At 37.8% G+C, this 23,113-nt stretch overlaps 1 protein-coding gene across 1 annotated transcript in view; it reads left to right on the forward strand.

Annotated features, from left to right (window-relative positions):
- ABCA13 (ATP binding cassette subfamily A member 13) overlaps positions 1 to 23,113 on the forward strand; it is a 519,839-nt gene that overhangs the window by 16,590 nt on the left and 480,136 nt on the right. The window contains exons 2-3 of the mRNA XM_036739641.1: positions 4,091 to 4,184; positions 10,832 to 10,955. Coding sequence (XP_036595536.1) covers positions 4,091 to 4,184; positions 10,832 to 10,955 — 218 coding nt within the window. The remainder of the gene's footprint in view (positions 1 to 4,090; positions 4,185 to 10,831; positions 10,956 to 23,113) is intronic.

Genomic DNA, 23,113 nt, shown 5'->3' on the forward strand with positions numbered 1-23,113 from the left:
TTTGGATTCTGAGATGTAGTTTATGTTTCTTCCTATACACAAGCGAGAACCAATGTAGTTTGCTAAGGAGGGGAGGGACATGGTTAGATTCATGTTTTAGGAAAATCGCTTTGGCAGCTGTGTGGAGGATTGGTTTGAAGGAGGGAGAGCCTTGAAACAGAGAGACCAGTTAGTAGGCTGATGAAATAGTCCAGCTGATGAAGGCTTGCACTATGGTGGTAGCCTTCTGAACAAAGAGAAAGGAATGAATGAGAGAGAAGCTGTGAAAGTCAATTTGATGATTTAACAATTGATTGGATGTGTGAGGTGAGGGAGAGATGAGAGGTATCAGGTAGGAAATAGAATGTTCATAGACTTTGGGGAACAGTAAGTTTCCTAGTTAGGCTGTAATATAGTACTGGCAAAGGGGAATAATATGTAATGAGACTGGAAGGGTTGATTGGAACCAGCTTTTGGAGAAGTTGGAATGCCAGTTTAAGAAGTTTGAGGTATTTTGCAGGGCCAGATTCATGTGTAAGGACATTTAATATGTCAGAGAGGGTGGATGATGGATTAGCAGGGGATGTGGGGAGAGAAAGTGAGAAAAAGGATTAGGAGGCTCTTCCAATGTGCATGGCCTATGCTAAGGAGATGACAATAGGAACAAATAGGAGTTGGATGTGAGAGATTTCAGAGTTTGCTGTATTTCATCAATGAACTTCAGGCCCTATTAGAGGTTGTCCTTACTTCCTCTGAAAAAGAGGTTAGTCATTCAACAAACATTTGTTAAGCACCTAGTATGTGTTGGACACTACTGAGCACTGAGGATACAAAGAAAGGTATGAAAAGAATTTAGGGATTGTACTATGTTGTTTGTCTCACACTTTGGGCAGAAACTATCTTTTGCCTCTTTTCGTATTTCCAATATTTAGCACAGTGCTTGGTAAATAGTAGGTGCCTAATTAATGTTTATTTATTGATTGATTAATAGTAGAGAGCATGCCACTAGTGTCACTGGACTAGTGTCACAGTCCTACTCAATAGTTGGGCACGTTACTGTGACTTATGGTCTTCATCAGTAAAATGGGGGTAATAGTGCCCTATTTTCTTCACAGGGTTATCAGAATCCAATGAGAAAATGTTTGTATTTTGTCAGTTTTAAAGTACTATAGAAATGTCTTACTTACATTGTACAAGCAATTTTATTACTATTTCTGAGCTTTCTAGATAGGAGAAGGGGCAGGTTGAGGTGGGAAAAGAATAAGGAAGGATTTTAGGAATGCCTTATTTGGCCCACTTTTTGGGCACTCAGTATATAGATTCGTGACTTGGCTAAGTTTTGATATGATCACTTTGTGGTCATCCAAACAAAACACTTAATTCTTTCCAGGTGAAAAATGTTAAGTAATTACAAGAGTAATTAATATTTGTATAGTGCTTTATAGTTTTCAAAGGATTTTCATAGTTACGGAGCTCTTATTACCTGTGATTTTAGAGATGAAAAAACTATGACTCATTAGGGGGTAAAGTGAGTCTTCACATGCAAATAAATGGCAAAACTGGGACTCAGGTTCTGGTCTTTCACTTGAGGTAGAGTGATCACTCTCCATTTTAGTGGTATTGGGAGGCAGGGCTAATACCTGCCTAAAATGCTCTATTACATCATAATTTTAGTATATGTAGCTTTTATGCTTCTGGAAGGGTAATTTAGGCCATGATATATCCAATTCTATGTCCTCATGAGCCATATTATAATGGCAGTCTAGCATCAGTTGGTATGAAAGATGGTAAGCTCTTAGGAAGGAACACATCCATTTTGCTTACTATTCAGTATCTTATTTAGAAAGAAATTTAGTAATATTTTAGACAATTTAGTAATATCTACACATGGTCTTCCCTCCATCAAAAGTTTAATTCAACAACAAATTCGGTTCAATGACCCCTTTGAAAACATCTAATGTGTGCCAGGAGCTGTTTTAAGTACTAGGGACACAAAGACAAGAACAGAACAATTCTTGCCCTCGAGGAACTTATATTTTACTTATGTATGTTTATTTACATTATTCTTATGTATATTATGTTTACCTATGTAAAAAAGTCAATATTTTTTGAGGGGAGCTGGTTTTAGTTCATCACACATTGGCTTAAATAGTATGAAAGTTTTGTTTTCAGATTCCATGTATTTTGTTTGTAAATACCTTTATATTTTTCCAGAATATAGAACTTTTAGAAGTATTTCTTACAAAATGACAAATATAGAAGTAGCACTAAGTAGTGGACGGAGCGCTGTCCAAAATTTCAGGAAGACTTGGGTTCAAGTCCAATACATGCTGGCTGGATGATCACAGGAAAGTCCTTCACCTCTAAGGACTCATCTGAACCACTCCCTAAGACTATAAGTGGATAGTGGATAGTGGATAGAGTGCCAGGCCTGGAGTCAGGAAAACATCTTCTTAAATTCAAATCTGGCCTCAGACATCTATTAGCTGTGTGACCCTGGGCAGGTTCCTTAACCCTGTTTGCATTAGTTTCCTCATCTGTAAAATGAGCTGGAGAAGGAAATGGCAAACTACTCCATTATCTTTGCTAAGTAAACCCTATATGGGATCATGGGAAAAACCACTGAACAACAAAAGACTATAAGTTGAAAAGAACTTAATGATGCGAATTAGCAGAGGGAGTTTCCTCACCCAGGAATTCCCTGTATAAATGAAATTACTGTATTAGGCCCTATGCCTAGCAGAACACATAGTGCAACCATGATCACAAGAAATATGGCCTAGTTGGAGGGAGCTATCATCGTATTTACCTTTCTTCCATGTTTGAAATTGTCATTTTAGTCAGGCTCATAAATGTTTCTAATGATCAAAATCTTGTCTGTTAACCTTTTTTGCTTATTCATCTCCTCCGCCTTTAGATTCAGTACTAAGTACAATGCACATAGTAGGTGCTTAATAAATATTTATTGACTTGATTTTACTAAATTATCCATAATGAACATCAGTAAAAAAAATGAAACAACCCACAATATTAGCAAACAGTAAGATAAATCAATACTATTATTTTATATACTCTTCAGCAAGAGAAACTGACATTCAACAGGTTGCCTGTTATAAGTTATTCATGCATTCAGTAATTAAATTCTAGATGACAATTTTCAAGTTACAAAATTACTCTTAAGTTTTAATGTTTCTCTATGTCAGTTGAGTTGTGTTTTTGTTTTTCATTTTCGAAGAGGTCCGTGACATCAGGGAAATGATGACATGACTTGCAGTTGACTTTGATTTGAGTGAGGGAGGGCTGTGCAAGGTCACCAGCCTCACTTTCTCCTCCAGAGCCATCTGGATCCAGTGACCAGATATTCATCAGGATGACTGGAGATGAACCAGAATACAATGGAAGACCCTTGCCCTTTCAGGCTCAGGCCTTTTCATGTACTTACTTAGAGTGAGGTAATGCCCATTCAGTGAATAGGCATCTTTAAGAAGTGAGTCGAGGGATGGTCCCTTTAATTAGAAAAAAGGAAAAAAAAATCAATCTGGGAGGGGAAGACCCTCAGGGTTGCTGTTCCAAAGAGAAACAGTTACCATTGACAGTCACTCTAAGCCAGGAGGGCCCAAAATGCAGCTACGTGCATGACCAACATAGACAATGAAATAGAGGAATCATCTACTATTTTTGTTGGCTCATAACTTTTTTTTATCCTTCTTAGAATCTCTTGGTTTATGGAACCTCAGGGTTCTTCAAAGGACACATTGGCTAGTATTAGTTCATGCCATTTGCCTTTTTACCTTGAGTTCCTGGTCTCCACTAATGGAGTTTGTGTTGGATTTGGAGACAGGAAGACCTGAGTTCAAATCCAGCCTTAGCCGATTAATAGCTGTATGACCCTGGGCAAGTCACTTCTATCTGTCTCAGTTTCCTCACATATAAAATTAGGATAACAATGGCACCTACTTTCCTGGGTTGTTGTGAAGGTTAAACACTATGTAAATGTTGTTGTTATTATTATTATAATACGGCAGGTAGGCAGGAAACCATATCAGTTTACCTTTGTGAATAGCATTGTCTCCATGAACTTCTAACATTATCACTTTTCATCCTTTTCCAGGTCCTATCCCTCTCTGAATTTCTCTGGCCATGCACATTATTTCTAATTCTGACTGTGATTCGCTTCCAGGAACCTCCAAGGCACAGAGAAAACTGTAAGTATAACATTTAATCTTTTATTAAAAACAAGACAAAACACCATTTGAGGCCTCACTGGAGTATTTGGGTAACACTGGATTTTCAGGGGCTATGCCATATCAATTTTAGCAGGGCTTTGTAAATTGTAAAGAGTTGGAGAGGAAAGGCCTGGTAATGAACTCTATCCCTATTATCCACTGATCAGCGTAGCTAAGTTTGGAGAGTATTTTTACCAGGGTGGCCACAGGGTAATGAATTTTTTAGTCACTGAAACTCTTAAAGGCTTTCTACTAAATTGTTAGAGAATTTGTGGTCTGCTTGGGTAGAGGGATTATTGACACTGATTAAATAATTTAATCTTGAAGGATTAAAGTTTTGGAAGAAGTATGAAAAGTCAAAGTATTAATGAGAATTCTTTGATATGGTCCATTTTAGCCATTAGAAAAGAAGATAGTTTAGAGAAACCCATATACAGAACTGGAATCAGTTTGTATATACCAAACATGGAATTACTTTAGACTGGATCATAGAGAGGGCACTGCTGTGACAAGTAAACCAAAGTTTCTTTCTAATAAACTGAAATAAACTATATAGTCAGCCAGTCATTTTAATTAGTCTAGAAAGAATGATTGGCACTAGGATGTTGATGCCAGAGTAGCTTGTATTCTGTCTTGCAGGTAACAGAGGAGCACTGAAATGTCAGAACTGTGTTTTAGGAATATCACTGTGTGATGGGAGAGGGGAGAGGTTTGAATGCAAGTAAAACAAGCATAATTACTCTTTCATAGGATAGCCCTTCAAATACTTTAAGACCTGTTATGTTTCCCCAAGTCTATTCTTCAGGCTAAGTATCCCTGTTTCCCACTGTCTTCTGCTCTGGTCAGACTTGGAACATTATATAGAGTTTTATCATGTCCAGATGAGGTTGATTAGAAAGCATACCATGGAAAGATCTGTTGAAGGAATTAAAGGGATTTATTCAATGTAAAAAAAAAAGCTTCCGTAAAACAGCATTTTCTGTGAATCATAGGTTAATCTCTATTATTCATATTATGAAGTAAAAGTATAGATTTATTTATCCTTCAACCATAGCACAAATGAAAATATTTGCCCCCTAATTTCAAATGCCAAGTAAGTGCCCTTTATGTTTCTAAAAATATAAGCTCCTTCCGAAAAACCTTGTTGATGTCTTTGTTTTTACATCTGTAATAGCAATTTAGATTTGAAGATCTTTGTCACCCATTAATAGGCCATGTGACCTGCTTATGTCACAGGCAGCCCAAGTCACATGTGGTGGGAGGAGCTTTCTGACAGGAAAAGGAAGTTGCATCACAGGAAATGCTGGGAGAGCCATTGTGACTGTTAATGGCCGTTTATGATAGAGCTGAAGTAAAGAAAGTCAACCTGTGATAGCTGTACTGTGAGTTTTGTGGGAAGACCCCAGCAGGGGGTCAGTGAGATTTTGGGATGGTGAGGCTCCATGCTTTGATATTGTGTTTTAAGTTCCTTGCTGATATGTTAAAGTGGGCTGACTGACTGTGGGAGCTGAACATTTGGTTATGGGATATGATTTTCTAGCGTCTGAATAAATGGTTTGCTTCTTCTACCTTCTATATGCAGTCTTTCATACTTTGCGATACAGAACTACATAGTCACATTCACGATTATTGTTGATGTTGTGTTTATTGCCTTGCTGATACAACATCACAAAAATTTTCTGTTATGTTCTTCCCCAACCTTAGAGCCATCCCATAGCAATAGCAAAAAAAGAGATGAAAAAAGTTCAGCCAAACTAACCGATATATCAAAAAGTATGAAATTATATGCAATGTTCCATACCTACATTTCCTACCTGTGCAAAGAAGGGGTGTATCAGGAAGAAGGTTCCTTCTCACATCTCTTCCTTAGGATACTGCTTGGTCATTATAATTTTGTATCATTCATTTTCAGTTGTTTTGTTGTATAGACTTTCAGGATCTAAGATCATTTTGACAGTGAAACAGGGCATTTGGGAAATTAATTAATATGACATCTAATGCACAAAAAATATTTTCTTTACTGGTGGAGGGGAATGGTTGGAAGGTGGGGAGAGGGATCAGGGGAAGATGCAATACAACACAGTGACTGAGTAGTATAGTGAAAAAAATACTTGAGTTGGAGTCAGAAAAAACCTGAATTCAAATCCTACCTCTGACACTTAAAGGATGTGTGAGTATAAGCACATTGTTTCCCTTCATTGTGTTTTGTTTTTTCAGTTGCAAAATGGGTAGTTTTTAAACTGTAAAATGGGTACTTTTAAAACCTTAAACCACTTTATAAATATTTGTCATCTTTTTTCCCTTTTTGTTTAGCATATATAAAACATGGGAGAGGTGATATGGTATAAAGCTTTCCTTGGAGTCAGAAAGACCTAGGTTCAAATTCTGGTTCATACTGGCTGTGTGACCCTCAGCAAGTCTTTCAACTACTCAATGCAACTCTCTAAGACTATAAGTTGCAAGATATCTGTAAACTTGCATTGGTAGAGGAAATTTCTTCACATGGAATTCCAATTAAATTATATATCTGGGGAAAAAATAAACCTCTAAAACATTATTCTTTTAATGGATAGTTTTTGTTCCCCTGTAATTTCATTCCTCTGTACTCTTTCGGTCACGGAATTCTTTAGGAAGTCAAATGATGCATTGACTTAGACTGCTTGATATTAAGAATTGACTTGAATTCAATTAATTTCTGTATTTGTACATGGAAAGCTTGGTAGCCTTTTAAGACCCTGAATGAGAAATTCTTTGTAAAAGGTTAAATTCTCTTGAAATGTGGGGTTTTAGAATAAGGCATGGAACAATAAAATACTTTCACTAAGGAAGGATCTAAACTTTTTGTCTTAAGTATTATAAAGTGAAATATGCTCTCCTGAGAGACTAAGGGGGAAAAAGACACGGCAGGGAAAAGTGGAGTGGGTGTAGAGAAGGAACCAGCATAGTAACAGACATGTTGTGCAAAAGGTCATCAACTGCTTTTGCCTTCTGTCCCATCAAGAGTGCCAGTGAGCAAAGGTGAGGGGCCTAAGGGATGGGTAGGGGAAAAGGAAGAGGAAAGAAAAATAAAGCAAAAAGGGAGAACGATCTAATGTGATTTAGAGCTAGAAGAGACCTTTCTCTTTATAGACCTCTCACTTTATAGATAATGCTAATAATAAGTACTATTTATTAAGTGTCTATTATGTGCCAGACACTGTGCTGAGTACTTCACAAATATTATCTCATTTGATCCTCACAACAACCTGGGGAGGTAGGTGATATTATATCCATTTCACAGAAGGGGCAGCTATGGCAAAGACAGGTTAAGTGATTTGCTCAAGGTCACAAAGCTAGAAATTGTCTGAGGCTAGATTAGAACTCAGGGCTTCCTGACTTCAGGCCAGTGCTCTCCCACAATGCTACCTAAAAATGTACCCATAAGATACACTATAGATAAGAATATTGCAGCCTGGAGAAGTTAATTGACTTACCCAAGGACATATAAGTTGTATGACTACCCAACAGTGATATGACTATCCTGGCCCCCACTGCTTGAAGGCCAGTTAGATTACATTTTACCACTCTCTCCGGGTGCTCCAGCACCCTTAAAATAGTTTGGGGTATCTAGACTCCTTGCCACTGGCTCCAATGATCACTAATGGTTCCCTTCCAAGTGTAGGGGTGATCCCTTTCACCCCAGTTCCACTTAGGCACTAACAGTTGGATTAGCTTTTATGAAGGAATATTTAATTCTAAAGTTATAGTCACAGATACACAAATTTAATTCCCCAACATGTGGGGCATAATCCTTCTCCACTAAATGTCCTTGCTTGTCTGGGGAGGACATTAGGTTCATAGTTTGGTTAGGTTCTTATAGAACACAGTCTCAGTTCCAGGCCCTCAAACCCAAGCTCCAGTCTTAGGCACCTTGACTTCTCTGGGCACAGCTTCTAGGACTTCCCTGCCAGGCTAGCTGGATGCAACATCCCACCTGGAATCCCACAAGTTCTAATATTCCAGTGCTCCAAAGTTCTCAATAATGACCCATGATGGATGGGGATTGTGCAGACACTGCAGTTGAGAAAAACAAATGAAACAGATCAGAAACAAACATCCACAGGCCCATTTCTTGGAGTGGGTTAGGGAAAGAGCAGAGGAAACAATTCAGTCCCCCCTTACTTGTTTAGTTCATGATGTGCCTGCTAAGAGTGAACTGTGATTTCCATTCTCCGGACATAGCACAGAGGAAGAAAGAGTAACTATCTCAGTCTGACCAGTTTTATAGATGCAGCCAATTAAAGGAAGCTGAGGCCAGCCAAGAAGTAGGAAAACATGCAGGATGGGAGGAGAACTCTTCCCAGGAGCAGGGTTAGGAGATCTGGACAAGAGGTGTGTGGGGTGTTCTAGGAGGACCAGCACCTCTGGTGTGAGGGCTTGCTCATCTACCTTTGATATCCACCTTTCACCCAACTATCACAGATAGCTCCAAGGAGCTGTAGCATAAATAGTGGCCATACCCTGTTAAATCTCAGCAGATGGTTTAAACCAGGTTGAGGGTAACTGACAGCCCTCAAACTTGCTGGTCAATTAGGTGGATGCCTACCCCAAGCATGTGAAGACTTCTCCTGGTGGGATGGGTGGATGAGAACAATTTGTTCCAGTGGCCGTGAAGGTGGCCGAAACTGGCACTGTGGAGAGCTTAGAATCTGGTCAGACACTGAAGACACCAAGGTCACTCACTATATCCCAGGTCATTGCCCGTCATCTTCACTTTTGTCCTGCTACTGGACTTTGAAGACTTAGGAAGAGGGAGGCTGATGACTTTGTGCAATTCTTTCTCACTTAAATCCAATTCACCAATGAGTTAAGATATCACCTGTGATGTCACTGGTCCACTTTGAAAATGAAGGACAAACAACAGTAGTAAGTAGCACCTAGTACTTGAACCTCCAGAAACATCTGGGTCCAGTGGCCAGATATAGATCAAGACAACTAGAAATGGCCCTGGATGCAATGGGAGACCTTGGCCTTTTTAAGCTAAGATTTTTAACAGGTCTCAGTTTGACTGAGGCAATGCCCATTCAGTGATTAAGGCTAGGTAAGGAAAAAAAACCATACATATAATAAATCCACAATTATCCAAGTTCTAAACCACCAGAAAACCCAAGTGTCTGAATCTAGAAAAAAAGATTCTTGCTTTTATTTTTACGAGAGACATAAATTATTATTTATTTCAATTTTAAAAAAGAAATTTCGGAGTATTTCAGAATCTAATCAATCTTGAGTCTTTCTTATAATGCGTAGTCTTAATAATGATCCAGAGATACTACAAGGTTCTCAATCACTTCTGCAATCATCAAAGAAATATAAAATTACATTCAATATAATTTCATTGTTCAATGTATTTTAGTTCTATCTTTTTGGGAAGTAAAATTTGCAACCTATATAAAGATACAGTAGCCTATCATTATTGTAGACTTCACTTAACTAAACTATTCTATTAATGAGAACATCCTAATCTCCAATCACTCTGGACAAATAGGATTGTGTTGTGCTGTGTTAAGCATAGAGATGTATGTAGAAAGAAAAAAAGCAAAATACCGGGAGTATTAATCAATTAATATTAATTAATTAGTATTAATTAATTAATCAATGGCTATTGGGGATTTAGAAAATTTTCCACCTAATTTTTTTTCTTTGCTTTCTCCCTCTTCCAATGCTTCCTCTCAGTATCACCTGAAGTCAGGTGCATAAATCTCAAGATGGTTCTCAGTTTAAGACACTTCTGCCTCTTCTTTGGAATGGTGGTATGCTGAATGATGGAAGGATGTCTATAGTGCTGGAGATTTTGAGAAGGACACTAGTTCTCCCATATATATTGTGAATCCATGCAATTGGAAGAATGGTGGTTATTAAGAGAATGTAATCTCCTCGAGGGCAGAGATTTTCATTTTTGTCTTTGTTTTTCTAGTACCTAATACAGTGCCTAGCACATAGCAGAAACAAACACAAATGCTTGCTGAATTGTAATGAATTTCTACTGATGGTAATTTGGGAATTGGGAATGGAGGGTGCTGATTTTGGAAGACAATAAATCCTTAGGTAGGAAATTTCTTAGAGGAACAGCAGCAAAAATAGGATCCTTTTCCCTTCTACCATCACCCGTAATATGAGGGCTGTTTGCAGGAATCATGGGTGATTCCTCATGAATACTTTTCACCTCTGACACTGTCTATATTCTAGAGAAAGTGGAATCATTGGTCCCTTCTAAATACAACAGCTTTTTGTGTTCCAGTCATTCTACAGATAACAAAACTGAGTTGTAGAGAGGGCAAAGAGATTTGACAGTAGATTCTAAGTTCCTTTGATGGCAGGGGATATTTTTCTTTTTGTCTTTCTATCCCATGTCACTAAGTGCTTACTATGCTTGGTTATTGCACTGAGTTTTCAAAGTCTGCCTAACTAGCTAATGGACAGAGGTAGGTCCAGAACTTTTGTCTCACCACTAATAAATAACTCAGGGGTATCCCAGTACTTTATGTGAAATTTCTCTGCCTAAAAAAACATCCTCCATAGCTGTCTTTGTTGAATGTTTTCTCTGTTTTAGTTTCATTGCTTTTTTTCTTTCTTGCATTTGTACATAGGTTATTTGCAGCCCCGGAATTTGCCAAGCCAAGGAGTTTATCCTTTTGTCCAAAGCCTACTTTGTAATGCTGGCTCTAGATGCAAGAACACCAGTTATGTAGCACCAAAGGATATCAACTTCCGGTAAATTTTTTTTTTTTGTGAAGGTGGATTAGAAGGTGGTCAAAGTATGTATGCTAAAATCTCACCAGTTGGAAAGGGGAAGATCTGAACAAAGCAAAGATTTGAATTGTAATTGTTAAGAACGTATAGTAAAACTAACCACTAATAAATTATTTTCTATTTGGTGTTTTTCTAGGCCTATTTTAGTGAACAGATATTAATTTCTATTTGCATGCAGTGAAAAGGTTAAAATACATAAAACATTTATTCTCTGTAGATTTAAAAAAATTGTTGTATAGGGAAAGCTCCTCTTTTTTTCGCTACATTAGATAATTTTTGCAAAATGAAAAAAGGAACTGGGAATGTCTCTTCTGGAGAAGAGAAGACTTAGGGGAACAGTGATAATTGTCTCCAAGTATTTGGAGGACAATGACATGGAAGAGAGATTAGACTTTTTCTTGGTCTCTCAAAGGGCAGAAGCAGAAGCAGTGGGTGGAAGTTAGGAGTGGTAGAGGTCTCTAACCTTGGTGTCTCTCTCACGTTCCAGCATAGGTATTTGACAACATTTAAATGCTTCACGTGTAAGTTGTTTATTTTCCTTCAGCTAACATGGACCCATAGGTCACAAATTCAATTGGATCTCCAAGCCCCAGGTGAAAAGAGGCATAAAAGAAAGCAAATTAAAGCTTGATGTTAGGAAAATGTCTTAACAGCAAGCTGACCAAAAGTAGAATGGATTATTTGAAGAGAGTGGATTCTTCACTTTCATTGGAGGTCATTAAGCCCAGGCTGTATGACAACTTGTTGAATGGGTAGTAATGGGGATTCTTTTTTTTTTTGAGGGGGGAAGGCAAGGCAATTGGGGTTAAGTGACTTGCCCAAGGTCACACAGCTAGTGTGTCAAGTGTCTGAGGCTGGATTTGAACTCAGGTCCTCCTGACTCCAGGGCTGATGCTCTACTCACTGCGCCACCTAGCTGCCCCTCATAATGGGAATTCTTTGTAGGATAGGTAAGACTAGATGTGAGATCTCTTCCAAATTTGGAATTCTGTGATCCTGATTAAAATGTAAGGTGTCATCATTAGCACTGAGGGGCACTGTGGTATAGTGGAGAAACTCAGGAAGTTGGGGATTTCTTGGAGTTAGGAAGCCAGGGGTTTAAAGCCTTCTTTTGGCCCATACTGGTTGTGTTACCCTGGTAAAGTCACTTGACCTCTTAGTGCCCCAAGCAACGCTTAAGACTCTAAGTTACAGAGAAGAGGCTCATTTTTACTGGTAGAGTTCTTCACTGGCAGCAAACTGTACCAAAGCCAGTTAAAAAAATACATATGTATATGTCTATACATAAATGTATGTATATGTAACATAGATATCTTATATAGTATATATGTATTATGTATCACATATAATATACATATGCATATATAAGACAAAGGCATAAATTATGTCTATTACACATAATGTACATATAATATATGTACATGCATGAATCCTAATCCTAAATATGGAGATACACGTATACATAATAATGTATGCATATGCATATATTAATATATAATGCATAGATGGGTAAAAAATATATGTGTATATATACAAGATGTTCCAAGGGTCAGTGCAGTTTTAAGTGACTCCCAAGTTAGCCCTCTATCCACTCTATTTGCATATACACACATGCATGCATGCACACACTTATTACTATTAATGAAAATCAACTCCTTACCATACACATATAGATGTATATACATACATCTACAGGTATATACGTAGCTATATATGTATGCATTTTTGGTATTGCCATTTGTGCAGATCAGTGGTTAAACAACTTTATTCAGCTACTGAATGTGTCCCCTGATCTTATGTGGGGAGCTCTTCAAAGGCGATCAGTACAACCTAGGTCACATTATACCAGATTATGAATTGATGGAGAGCGTTGTGACTTTATTGATTTTAAAGGTATATTCTTAAAGTCTTTTTCTCTGTTAATAATAGGGAGGGATGGAGGTGGGGAATGGTTTTGATTGGTTTGTAAATTTGAACTAAGACCTCTCCCTTTGATAATGAATACATTTGAATCTCAGATATCTTACGTAAAATAGTACTAACACACTTATGCTCTCCATTTAATAAGAATTTTTTCCCTTAAATTAAAAGTTTTTTTTTTCTCAGTGGGAAGATGTTTTTTTTTTCTCCCAACTCAGATTTGTGTATTTGCCTTTGGGCAACATCAGCCCTAGTCCTTTGGAGTTGGGTTCTGTGAAATGAAGTGTAAAAAAAGAATCTGTTGGAAAATGATTAAAACCATAGTGATGAAAACTTGTGATTGTATTTCTTTTGTTTTTACATTAAAGAGCATATGAAGATTATTCTCTTAATGGGGACCAGTTGAATAGTTCTTCTCTCATCACCCTTATCACCCTTGGGTCTTCCTTTTCCTTACCTGTCTAGTGATGGGAATGTAAATTATTCACTTAATTACTGATCCATGTCATGTGGGAGAAAGAACTGTGAACCAGGAGTCTAGAGACCCAGATTTCTAGGACCAGGTCTAGCTCCGTAAGTCTGTGCAGCCCCAGGCAATAACAGCACTTTAGAGTTTAGAGAATTCTCATCCCAGCATCTGTCAAAGATGGAGTATCCATGGATAGACACAGTGGAGCTGGAAATAGGAGACAGCACGGAGTCATAGAGAGAGAGAACTGGGAATCTAAGTCAGAAGAGCTGGGTTCAAATGCCAGATCACACACCCGTGCCTACATACATACACACACACATGCATACATACATACATGCATATGTATATATCTCACAAATATAACGCTTGACCTCTCAGGACTCTAGACAGTTCTCTAAGACTACAAGTTGCAGAGAAGGCACTGACTTGCATCAGTAGAGGGATTTTCCTTAACCTAGTTTCCTATAACAATTTGTGTTTATCCTTTGTTCTTGAAGAGGACCATGACATCAGGGAAATGATGTCATGACTTGCAGTTGACTTTGATTTGAGTGAAGGAGAGCTGTGCAAGGTCACCAGCCTCACTTTTTCCTGCAGAGCCATCTGGGTCCAGTGGCCAGATATTCATCAGGATGACTGGAGATGGCCTGGGATTTTGTATCACAATTTAATCACAGGTTCAATCCCTATCTCTGTTCTGTGGAGCTGGAACTTGGATACAATTATTATTTCTCTATTTTCTAGCTCCAAATTTCAGTGTCTTCCTTTTTGTTCAACAGTTGTAATGATTTAGGTCTGTGTGTGTGTGTGTGTGTGTGTGTGTGTGTGTGTGTTTGTCCTTCCTCCCTTTCCATCACTGCCTTCTCTCTTATGCTCTGCTAACTCTCAGTGGTGGTGACACACAACTCACAGATAGGTCTGAGGACTGCATTTGGAGAATTACTCCTGTTGGCAGTTTTGGTAGCTTTTCCACAGGAGCCAACCACCCCCTTAGCCCTGTCATCACTAGTTGAATTCTAAGTATTGCCTCAGGCTTGGCCAGGGGAGAGAGGGAGGGAAGAAGAGGGGAACAGAAAGGGATGGGGGAAGAGAGAATAAAAAAAAGAAGAGAAATAATGAGAGAAAAGGAAAAAAAAATAAGGAGAAAGAGACAAGTAGTAAGGAGTTATAGAGGTCACTAAAAGTCACCTTCGTGCTACACACATGTCCTAGCATAGGTGGCCTATCTCTGAAAAATATTTAAATGCCTGATGTGTAAGTTGCTTTTTTCTCCTTTAACTAATGTGGATCCATGGGCTGTGAATTTAATTTGATCTCAAAGCCCAGATGAGAATATAGTTACAGTAATGCAGGAATTCATGTTGGCATGAAAAGAGTGAGAAGCAGTATTTCTCTTTTAATATATACTTGAAATTCCACTTGGATTAATTTAGCTCATGATTATCAGTAAAGTTCTTTACCCACCCAGGTCAAGTTAACACTTGGAAGGAAATCCAAGTTTCATCTGATCTAGGCTATTATTATAAAACTTAGCTCTGCTATTAGAGGTTTTATCATGGAGCTTTTACTCAGTCCTAGGGAGAAACCTTTAAAGTAAAAGTCCTAATAAGTCCTGACAGCGTAGTAACTAAATCTACATGCATCACATCCAGAATCATTCTGATCATGTTTCAAACTACGATTAACAATAAAACAGAAAATAACCAGAACTGTCGTCTTAAAATACTTTTTGCAGCAACCATTCAACTGTCGATAATCTTCTTCGGATAATTGACACCTTCGGATGTAAATGTTCTTCTCTCCTTTGCCTTCACTATCTAATTCTATTCCTGTTGAACTGGGTCTCTTACCATGGATATGATCTATCCCTTCTAACTCCCCAGAGAGTTCTGTCTATGACCATTTAATATCTCTGATATTTTCGATCTCACTTTATCCCTTATCACCTCCATTTTTGGGGGTTCGTTTTCAAATATATGCCTTTGTGGGCTCATAATTTTTAGACCTAAGGTGCCTACCTACATATTGGTCAGCTAAGTCCAATCCTTTTTATTTTATTTGTGAGCAAGCAGAGGCCTAGAGAGATTAAGTGACTGGTCCAAGATTGCACGGGTAGTAAGTAGCACAGCTAGAGTTAATCAGGTCCTGTTCCCTTTTTAGAGCTTTTCTCTTCCTATCATGACATACAGATTCAATTCAATTAAGCAAGCATTTTTAAAAAATCTATTTTATTTTCCTCCAATTATATATAAAAACAATTTTTAACATTCTTTTTTGTTTTAAATTCCAAATTCTGTTCCTTTCTCCCTCTCCTCTCCCTCCCTGAGTTGGTAAACAACCTGATATAGGTTATATGTATGCAGTTATGTAAAACATTTCCATATTTTGTGCAAAGAAACGTGAACAAAAAAAGAAATAAGGAGAGAAGGAAAGAAAAAAAGAAAGTGAAAAACAGTATGCTTCAGTCTAAGCAGGCATTTATTAAGCAGCTTTTGTGTACCAGGCATTGGGGATACAAAACCAAAAAATGACATTAGTTGCAGTCCTCAAAAACTGTGTTCTACTAGAAAAGAAGGTGGGATTTTAGAAAGTTTTAAAGCTTAGATCAAAAAACATTGTACAAATAACCAATTTCAATTGTACAAATAACAAGTTTCATACTTTTTTTGAAGGACTGCAAAGCAACCAATGTACGAGATGGGATATTGCAATCATTCTTTTATGGTCAACTTATCTATTTTCTAGGATTGTAATTTGTGAAGGCTTTCATTGAGAATATACTGGGTGTTTGTATATGATGTATAGAAACAAGACTTATTAATAAAAAAATCAACTTTCATTTAAAGCAATACATTTGTCAAACAGCTTGGTTAAAACTTCTCTGTTCTCCAGTGACAGGCAAAAAGCATTTTCATGCTCACTTCCAACATCTTCAAAACTCATTATTTGCGAGTGTGAGACGATTCTTCTATACAGAGTCTAGTCTGCCTCTTTGTGCTGACAAATTTCCCTCCTCAGTTTGTCTGTGTTTCAGTCAGAGCTGCCAAAGTCTTGTGGACTGACCCAGCTACTCTGACATGGAGTCACTGTTAATCTCGTTTTCCTCTCATCACTGTCCATGCTCTCTTATCCTGAGATAAATGTTATTTGGTCAACAGTCTACTGAGCAAATGTGATGTGATGTTAAGAACACTAGACTTGTATCAATTCCATTAGACAAATATTTATTAGGCACTCAGTGTGTGCAAGATACCGTGCTATACCCTGAGTTTGCAAAGAACAAAACAGTTCCTTGTGCTTGAGAAGCTTAGGTTCTAGTCGGAAGAAATGATGTGTACACAGGTAGGTATACTACATAGTGAAGAGGGAAAGAAGGTAAAGTAAAGGAGAAATCCAGACAAAATGTCCTTAGGAATATTTGGAGAGAGAGACAGAGAGACAGAGACAGAGAGAGATAGAGAAACAGAGAGCAACAGAGAGAGAGAGAGACAGAGAGCTAGTAGTCCATTTTGGCTAGACTGTATAATGTTTGAAGGGGAGTAAAGGGAAATAAAGTTCGAAAGGTAGGTTGGAAGCCTATTGCAGAGGATCTTGTATGCCAGGAACAAGCTATTTGAGTTTTGTGATATGGACAAATCTGGCAGCTGTGTGATTTGGAATCAAAAGACCCCAAAGATTTGAGTGTACTGTTCCTAGCTGTATGACATTAGGCAAGTTCCTTCATCTCTCTGGGTCTCAGTTTCCTCATTTTTTTAAAAAAAATTAATTTTATTTTAGACTCAAGAACCAGAACACAAATACAGAATAGGGAAACAAAACATATCATAAACTTAAATACTGAAACTTAAATACAAAGAAAGAAAAAAAAGCATGTTATGTGCATAGCAGAACGTAAGAGAGGATTCAAAATATATAACAATAGATTTTAATTTCAAAAAAGCCTATATAATAAATAATACATGTTGTTTTGAAAATCGTCCATCTTTTGTTTGCTTCCTTGTGAGTTTTTTTGTTCTTTGCTGTGCACATTTTAATTTTTTCTTTTTCCCCCTTCCCCCACCCTACCCAAGGCTACAATAAACTTTAGATATGTTTCTCTATAGCTATAGATACATACATACACATATACCTATGTACATACATATATAGACATATACTTTCCCAAACATACTCTACTCCTAATCTTTGTTTTTATATTTGCGCATATCTCTTGTTTCCTATCCCTCCTGATACCTCTACTTTGCTTGACTTACCTTGCCCTCATATTACTTGCCTGCCTACCTCCAAGGATCCCTCCCCTATCCTCCCATTTCCATAAATCTAAACACCTTTCTACACCCCACTTTTACCTACTCCCTCATTCTCCCCTCTAAAAATCCCTTCCTTATCTTCTCCCCCCTCATAATACCCCTACCATTTTATTTCTTCTAAATTTAAAAGACTTTTATACTCTTCTAAATATATATGTGAGTTTCCTCATTCTTAAATGGAGTTGGACCAGATGAGCTTTAAGGTTTCTCCCTTCCAACTCTGACATTCTTTGATGCTATGAATTCTGTTTTTTCTTTCATATTGTTTAAAGTTTGTGAAGTGAGAACTTCACCTGCTATTTCACCTTTTCTTAACTTTTGCCATTTAACATTCTTTATTATTTGATCTGAGGGCCAAATCTAGCCCTTAGCTTGCCTTTGAGATATGAATAATTTTTAGATTAAAAATATATTTTTATTAAAAAATGTAAAAAACATTTGTGGCTCATGGGCAGTACAAAAATAGACAGGGGACCAGATTTGGCTTAAAGTCCTACAGTTTGCCAACTCCTGCCAGGTTAAACTATCCTGTTTCACCATCACAACCCACGTACAGTTGTCTCTTTGTGCTGTATTCTCCCTCCATTTTCATTGCAGCTTACAGAAAATTCTCAACAGTTTAGTACTGTTTGTGTCCTGCACTGGCTTATACAAAAACTAGCCACATTGATATTAGAGACTGAATTAGTTAATAGACTTTCTTTCTGTTGTCCCGTTCCTTTTGCTTCTGAGATCCCATGCCTTCATCTCTGGCATCTCCAATCTTTCACTCTTCACTGGTTCCTTTCCCTCTGCTTTCTAACATATGTAAATCTTTGCTATTTTCAAATGTAAAGATAAACGAAACCTTTACTTGACCGATGCCTTCACAAGTCATAATTTCTTTTTTCTCCTATCTTCCACTGTTGAATTTCTCTGAGTGGTGCCTGATACCTCTCTAAATTTACTACCTACTGCTTACGCCCTTGCAATCTTTATTCTTTTAGCCTCTACTGAAATGTCTCTGTTCTCTTGATCATAAAATATAAACATATAGTAGGCTTTTCTCAGTGCTCATTCTCCTTGGTCTTTTGAGGGGGTCATTGACATTAAAACCACCTTTCCCTTTCCCAACTCTCTCCTTTTTTGGTCCCTCTGTGACACTAATTACAACAAGGATCCTCAAGCAATACATTGGGACTTACTGGAAAACTTAGTCTATTTTGAATCCTTTTCATTTCTGTCTCTGTGGAACGCTGCTACTTTGCTACTCTAACTTGTTGGGATTCCTTTTTAGAAGGAATATTTGGCAGTCAACTTCTCTTTCCTGTTCTCCTCAGGGACTTTACTTAAAGGACTTTAGTACTTTTTCCTTGTGGTCTTAAAATGTTAGAGAAAGGAAAGGTAGCTCCTTTTAAGGAAGAAAAAAGTTGGGGGACTTCTGCTGCCCCATGTTGCACTATCTTAGTTCTCTTCTGTCTCCAACACATCATTCTCTGTAGCCTTTGCTGGATCCCTACTTCCTTCACTCTATATAGATGAGCTTCAACCTTCTTTTTTTCTCCCTATTTACTCCCATTGTTTCAACCTTCTCTTCTATGATGATAATTCCTAAATCTAACTCTATCAAACAACGTTAGATTGTGAATCAGAAGACCTGAATTGTAGCCTCTAAGAGAAGGAACACAGGGTTATACCCAATTAAAAAAATCCCATAAAAGAGTCACCTTTCTTCTACAAAATGCATTGTCTATTAGTCTAAGGTTGTTGTGAAGGATGGCTGTGCAGGGTCACCAGCCTCACTTTCTCCTCCAGAGCCATCTGGATCCAGTGGCCAGATATTCACTCGAAGCAAAGTCCACTGCAAGTCATGTCATCATTTACCTGATGTCATGGTCCTCTTCAAAAATGAAGGACAAACACAAAATTGTGTGAATTTCTTTTACATAGGGGGTAATAGGCAACACTGTTGGAGGGGTAAGAGTACAAAAGTAAAGGGGATAGCATCCTTCCCAACTCTGAGGCAAAGAGGGAAGAACAATGTTCAACCCACTTAGTCACTGGTTATTCTGTGGTGGTGTGGCATGGCATGGACCCCTCTCACTTTTACAGTATCATTGTCTTAGAACAGCAACTGTAAGAATCTTTGAAGGGAAGATCAGAAGAGGGTAAAGGCAGCTGGGCAAAGTCTTCCCCAAATTCTTTGTGAGGAATGCTAAATACCCCTAATTCTATGAGTCTTCCTCAAATTCTTTGTGAGGAATGCTAAATACCCCTAATTCTATGACATCAGTGGTTGGTGGAATGTTGGTTAAGTATCTCCATCTCTTTGGTGATTCCAAAGCAAAATTAATGTGTGGAGCAGGATTATACTTGAAAGAATGTAAGAAGTACTTCAAGGTAAAAACAAAGAACAAAAGGGGTCTGAAGAGATAGGGGATAATCCTGTCCCATGTCTTAAGGTTGGGGGTAGAAGAATGTGACCCAGAGGAGAAAAGTCCCTTTCTGCTCTAAAATTCTCTAGTCTTCTACTAATGTGACTCACCAAGCCCTATTGATTCTTACTTTAGAATGTTGCTCACGTTAATCTATTTCCTTTCCCTCTCTCATTATCTTAATTTAGGCTTTTAGCATATGAAGTATGAACTATTGGAGTAGTCTCCTAAATTTTTTCCCTGCCTTTAGTTTCTCCCTTCTCCAATTCAACCTGTAACCCAAGCCAAATTAATCTTTTTAAAGCCCCACCTTTACCTCATTATGTTCCTATTCAACTATTTTCAATAGGACCCCGCTATTTAGCTGAAATACAAAGTCTGCATTAACAGTATAGTTTAATTCTTATCCTATTTTCTCTTTAAAAATCTAAAATCAATTATTTTAAAAGTCCTTACGCCATAAATCATGCATTGTGCTTGCTTGCATGAGCGAGTGAGTGTGTGTGAAACATAATTGATAAAAATCATAAAATTTTAAAAAGTGACATTTTTTGTGCCATAAATATTTATTGTTTATTGTATTTGGAAAGCGTGCTAGGTGTTGTGCTGGACAATGTAGTATGATACAGGGGAAAGAGGATTGGAGTCAGAGGTCTTGAGTTGGAATTCTGACTCTGTTACTCCCTTGGTCCCTTGTGACCCGTGTGCACAAGCCATTTCACTTCTCTGGATTTTATTTCAACTTGATTCCATTCAATAAACAGTTATTAGGTGACTATTATGTACCAGGTACTGTGCTAAGTGCTGAGGATATGAAAAGAGGTGAATGACAGTCCCTGCCCTCAAAGATCTTACAATCTAATTTTCTCTTATCTATATGTAGTGAAACTGTCCCCCATATGTAGCATGGGAGTGCCATGTGTGGCTTGAAAGGAGATAGCCTCTTCCCTCCCCTTTTTCCAAGGGAGACTATTTCCTGCAAGGAAGGGTAGGAAGAGGTTAGGGTGAAGTTGGCATTGTCCATCTTCTCTCCAGAAGATGGAAGCCAGAAGCATCCAAGATCTTGAAGAGACTCAAGAACTGGATGACAGTCAAGAGACTGAATTGCTGTCCCTCTCTTCTCTCCAATTCCACCTTGCCCATGAAACAGGCACAGGTCATTGATCTCGACTAGAAGAGAGAGACCCATAGCAATGGGCTTTGGGATTCAGGCTATATATAGAACGAGAACTTTGAATGAGATGACCTCCATGGTTTCTTTCAGTTCCACATTCTATAGCATGAATCTTTGTCTTCTCTCTGGCAGTCATTTTAATCTTAACTATTTTACCCCTACCCCTTTGTTAGTGAAACCATTTGGGATCTGTCATTTTTCTATGGCTATTACTGTTATTCTTTTTTCTCTGCCACGAAATTGAGAAAAGAGCCTCTTCTATTTATATGATTAGTCTTCACTACTATTTTCCTTTTCATTTTCTAGTACTAATTAACTTGCTGCCTTGCTTGCACCTTCTGTCTTAACTCCTTTCCCCTTAGCAATTTTAAATATTAAAATACACCAAAGACTGGGAAGCTAAGGAAAAAAGGGGATAAAGAAGAGAGGAATTTGTGTCACATGAATCCTGCCACAATGTTTTTTCCTTGGCCTCTGGGTTTTGCTGAAGGTATCACATACACATGTGCACATAAATTAATATCTTCAAGATTCTTTCTTTAAAAAAAAAACTTTTCCCATGCTTAGGTTATAATCCATTCTAAGATCAAATTGAAGAAATCTTGAAATGCAAAAAAGGTGAGGATCTAAAACTCAATCATTATTGTGGGGCAGGTAGGATAGTCATCTTGAATTACAGCAATCTCTACAATCCGATAATTCTATGGTTTTGTAAGGAATTCTCATGTTCAGATTGGGCGGAAGAACCTGATTCATATTTCACAGCTTTCAGAGGTCATTTTGAGCCAGATGATGTAAGATACGATTATAAAGCAACAAGCCTAATTTACTGGGCAACTTTTGAAAATTCTCTTCTAGCTTCCTCTTCTAATATGTCTAGGAGGTGACCCTGAGTTTCCAAGTACCAACAGAGTACAACAGAGTATAAACCCTGGTAGGTTCTTCAAATGACAAAGGCTTCATTCATGGGCCTGTCTTAAGATAATCTGTCTGTTGCTTACCATGCCAGCTATATTTGGAAAGGAACTTCAATAAAGAGTTAACCAGTGTGCTGCTTTCCCCCCAACCCCTAAAGCAATAGAGAAAACCATCTACTAAGAAGTAGAAGGGCTATCGTTTCTTAGTAGAGGAGGTATCCATGTAGATGAAATTAACCTCATTGTTTCATAGTGATTTTCATGGGTAGATTTAATTGACAGCCACCATATAAAAATTCAGAATTTTAACACTACAGGCGATTACAGAGATCTACCTAGCTTGTTATCTTCATAATTGATACTTGTTGAATTGAAAAAAAAAAGACCCTCACATTTCTATAGTTCTTTAAGGTTTATGAACTTCCTCACAAAAACATAGTTGTAACCAATAGTACAAGAAAAGTTAGTAAAAATATGAATATTCCTATTTTTCTGGGATGCTTGGTTGGTCTGGGATCTCCTCACTGGTGCAGAACTCACTTTATCAATGCCTTTGGAGCCTACATGATTATGAGTTGTGTCTTTTTGAATTTATTCACAGAATCCCATCTCGTGGTTTTCTTTAAACATTTCATGGGTTACAGTGCAATACTTGGGCTGGCCATCTGTTATTCTTCACTCTTGCTATATGCCCGTTATAAGATTGGGTCTGGTAGTCTTGAGACCACCATGACAGTCTCCACTACTGAGGCCGTAGATTATAGAATCTATGGAAGGAAATCATTGTTATTAGACTAGGCCTGATGGTTTTGAGGCCATCATGACAGTTTCCCCTTTAAGGAGGCTGTAAACTTATAGAACATACTCATGGAAAGATACTGACCATAATGTTTTTTGAAAGTTGGTGCAGCT

This window comes from Trichosurus vulpecula, chromosome 9, assembly GCF_011100635.1.
Source record: "Trichosurus vulpecula isolate mTriVul1 chromosome 9, mTriVul1.pri, whole genome shotgun sequence".
Taxonomy (NCBI): domain Eukaryota; kingdom Metazoa; phylum Chordata; class Mammalia; order Diprotodontia; family Phalangeridae; genus Trichosurus; species Trichosurus vulpecula.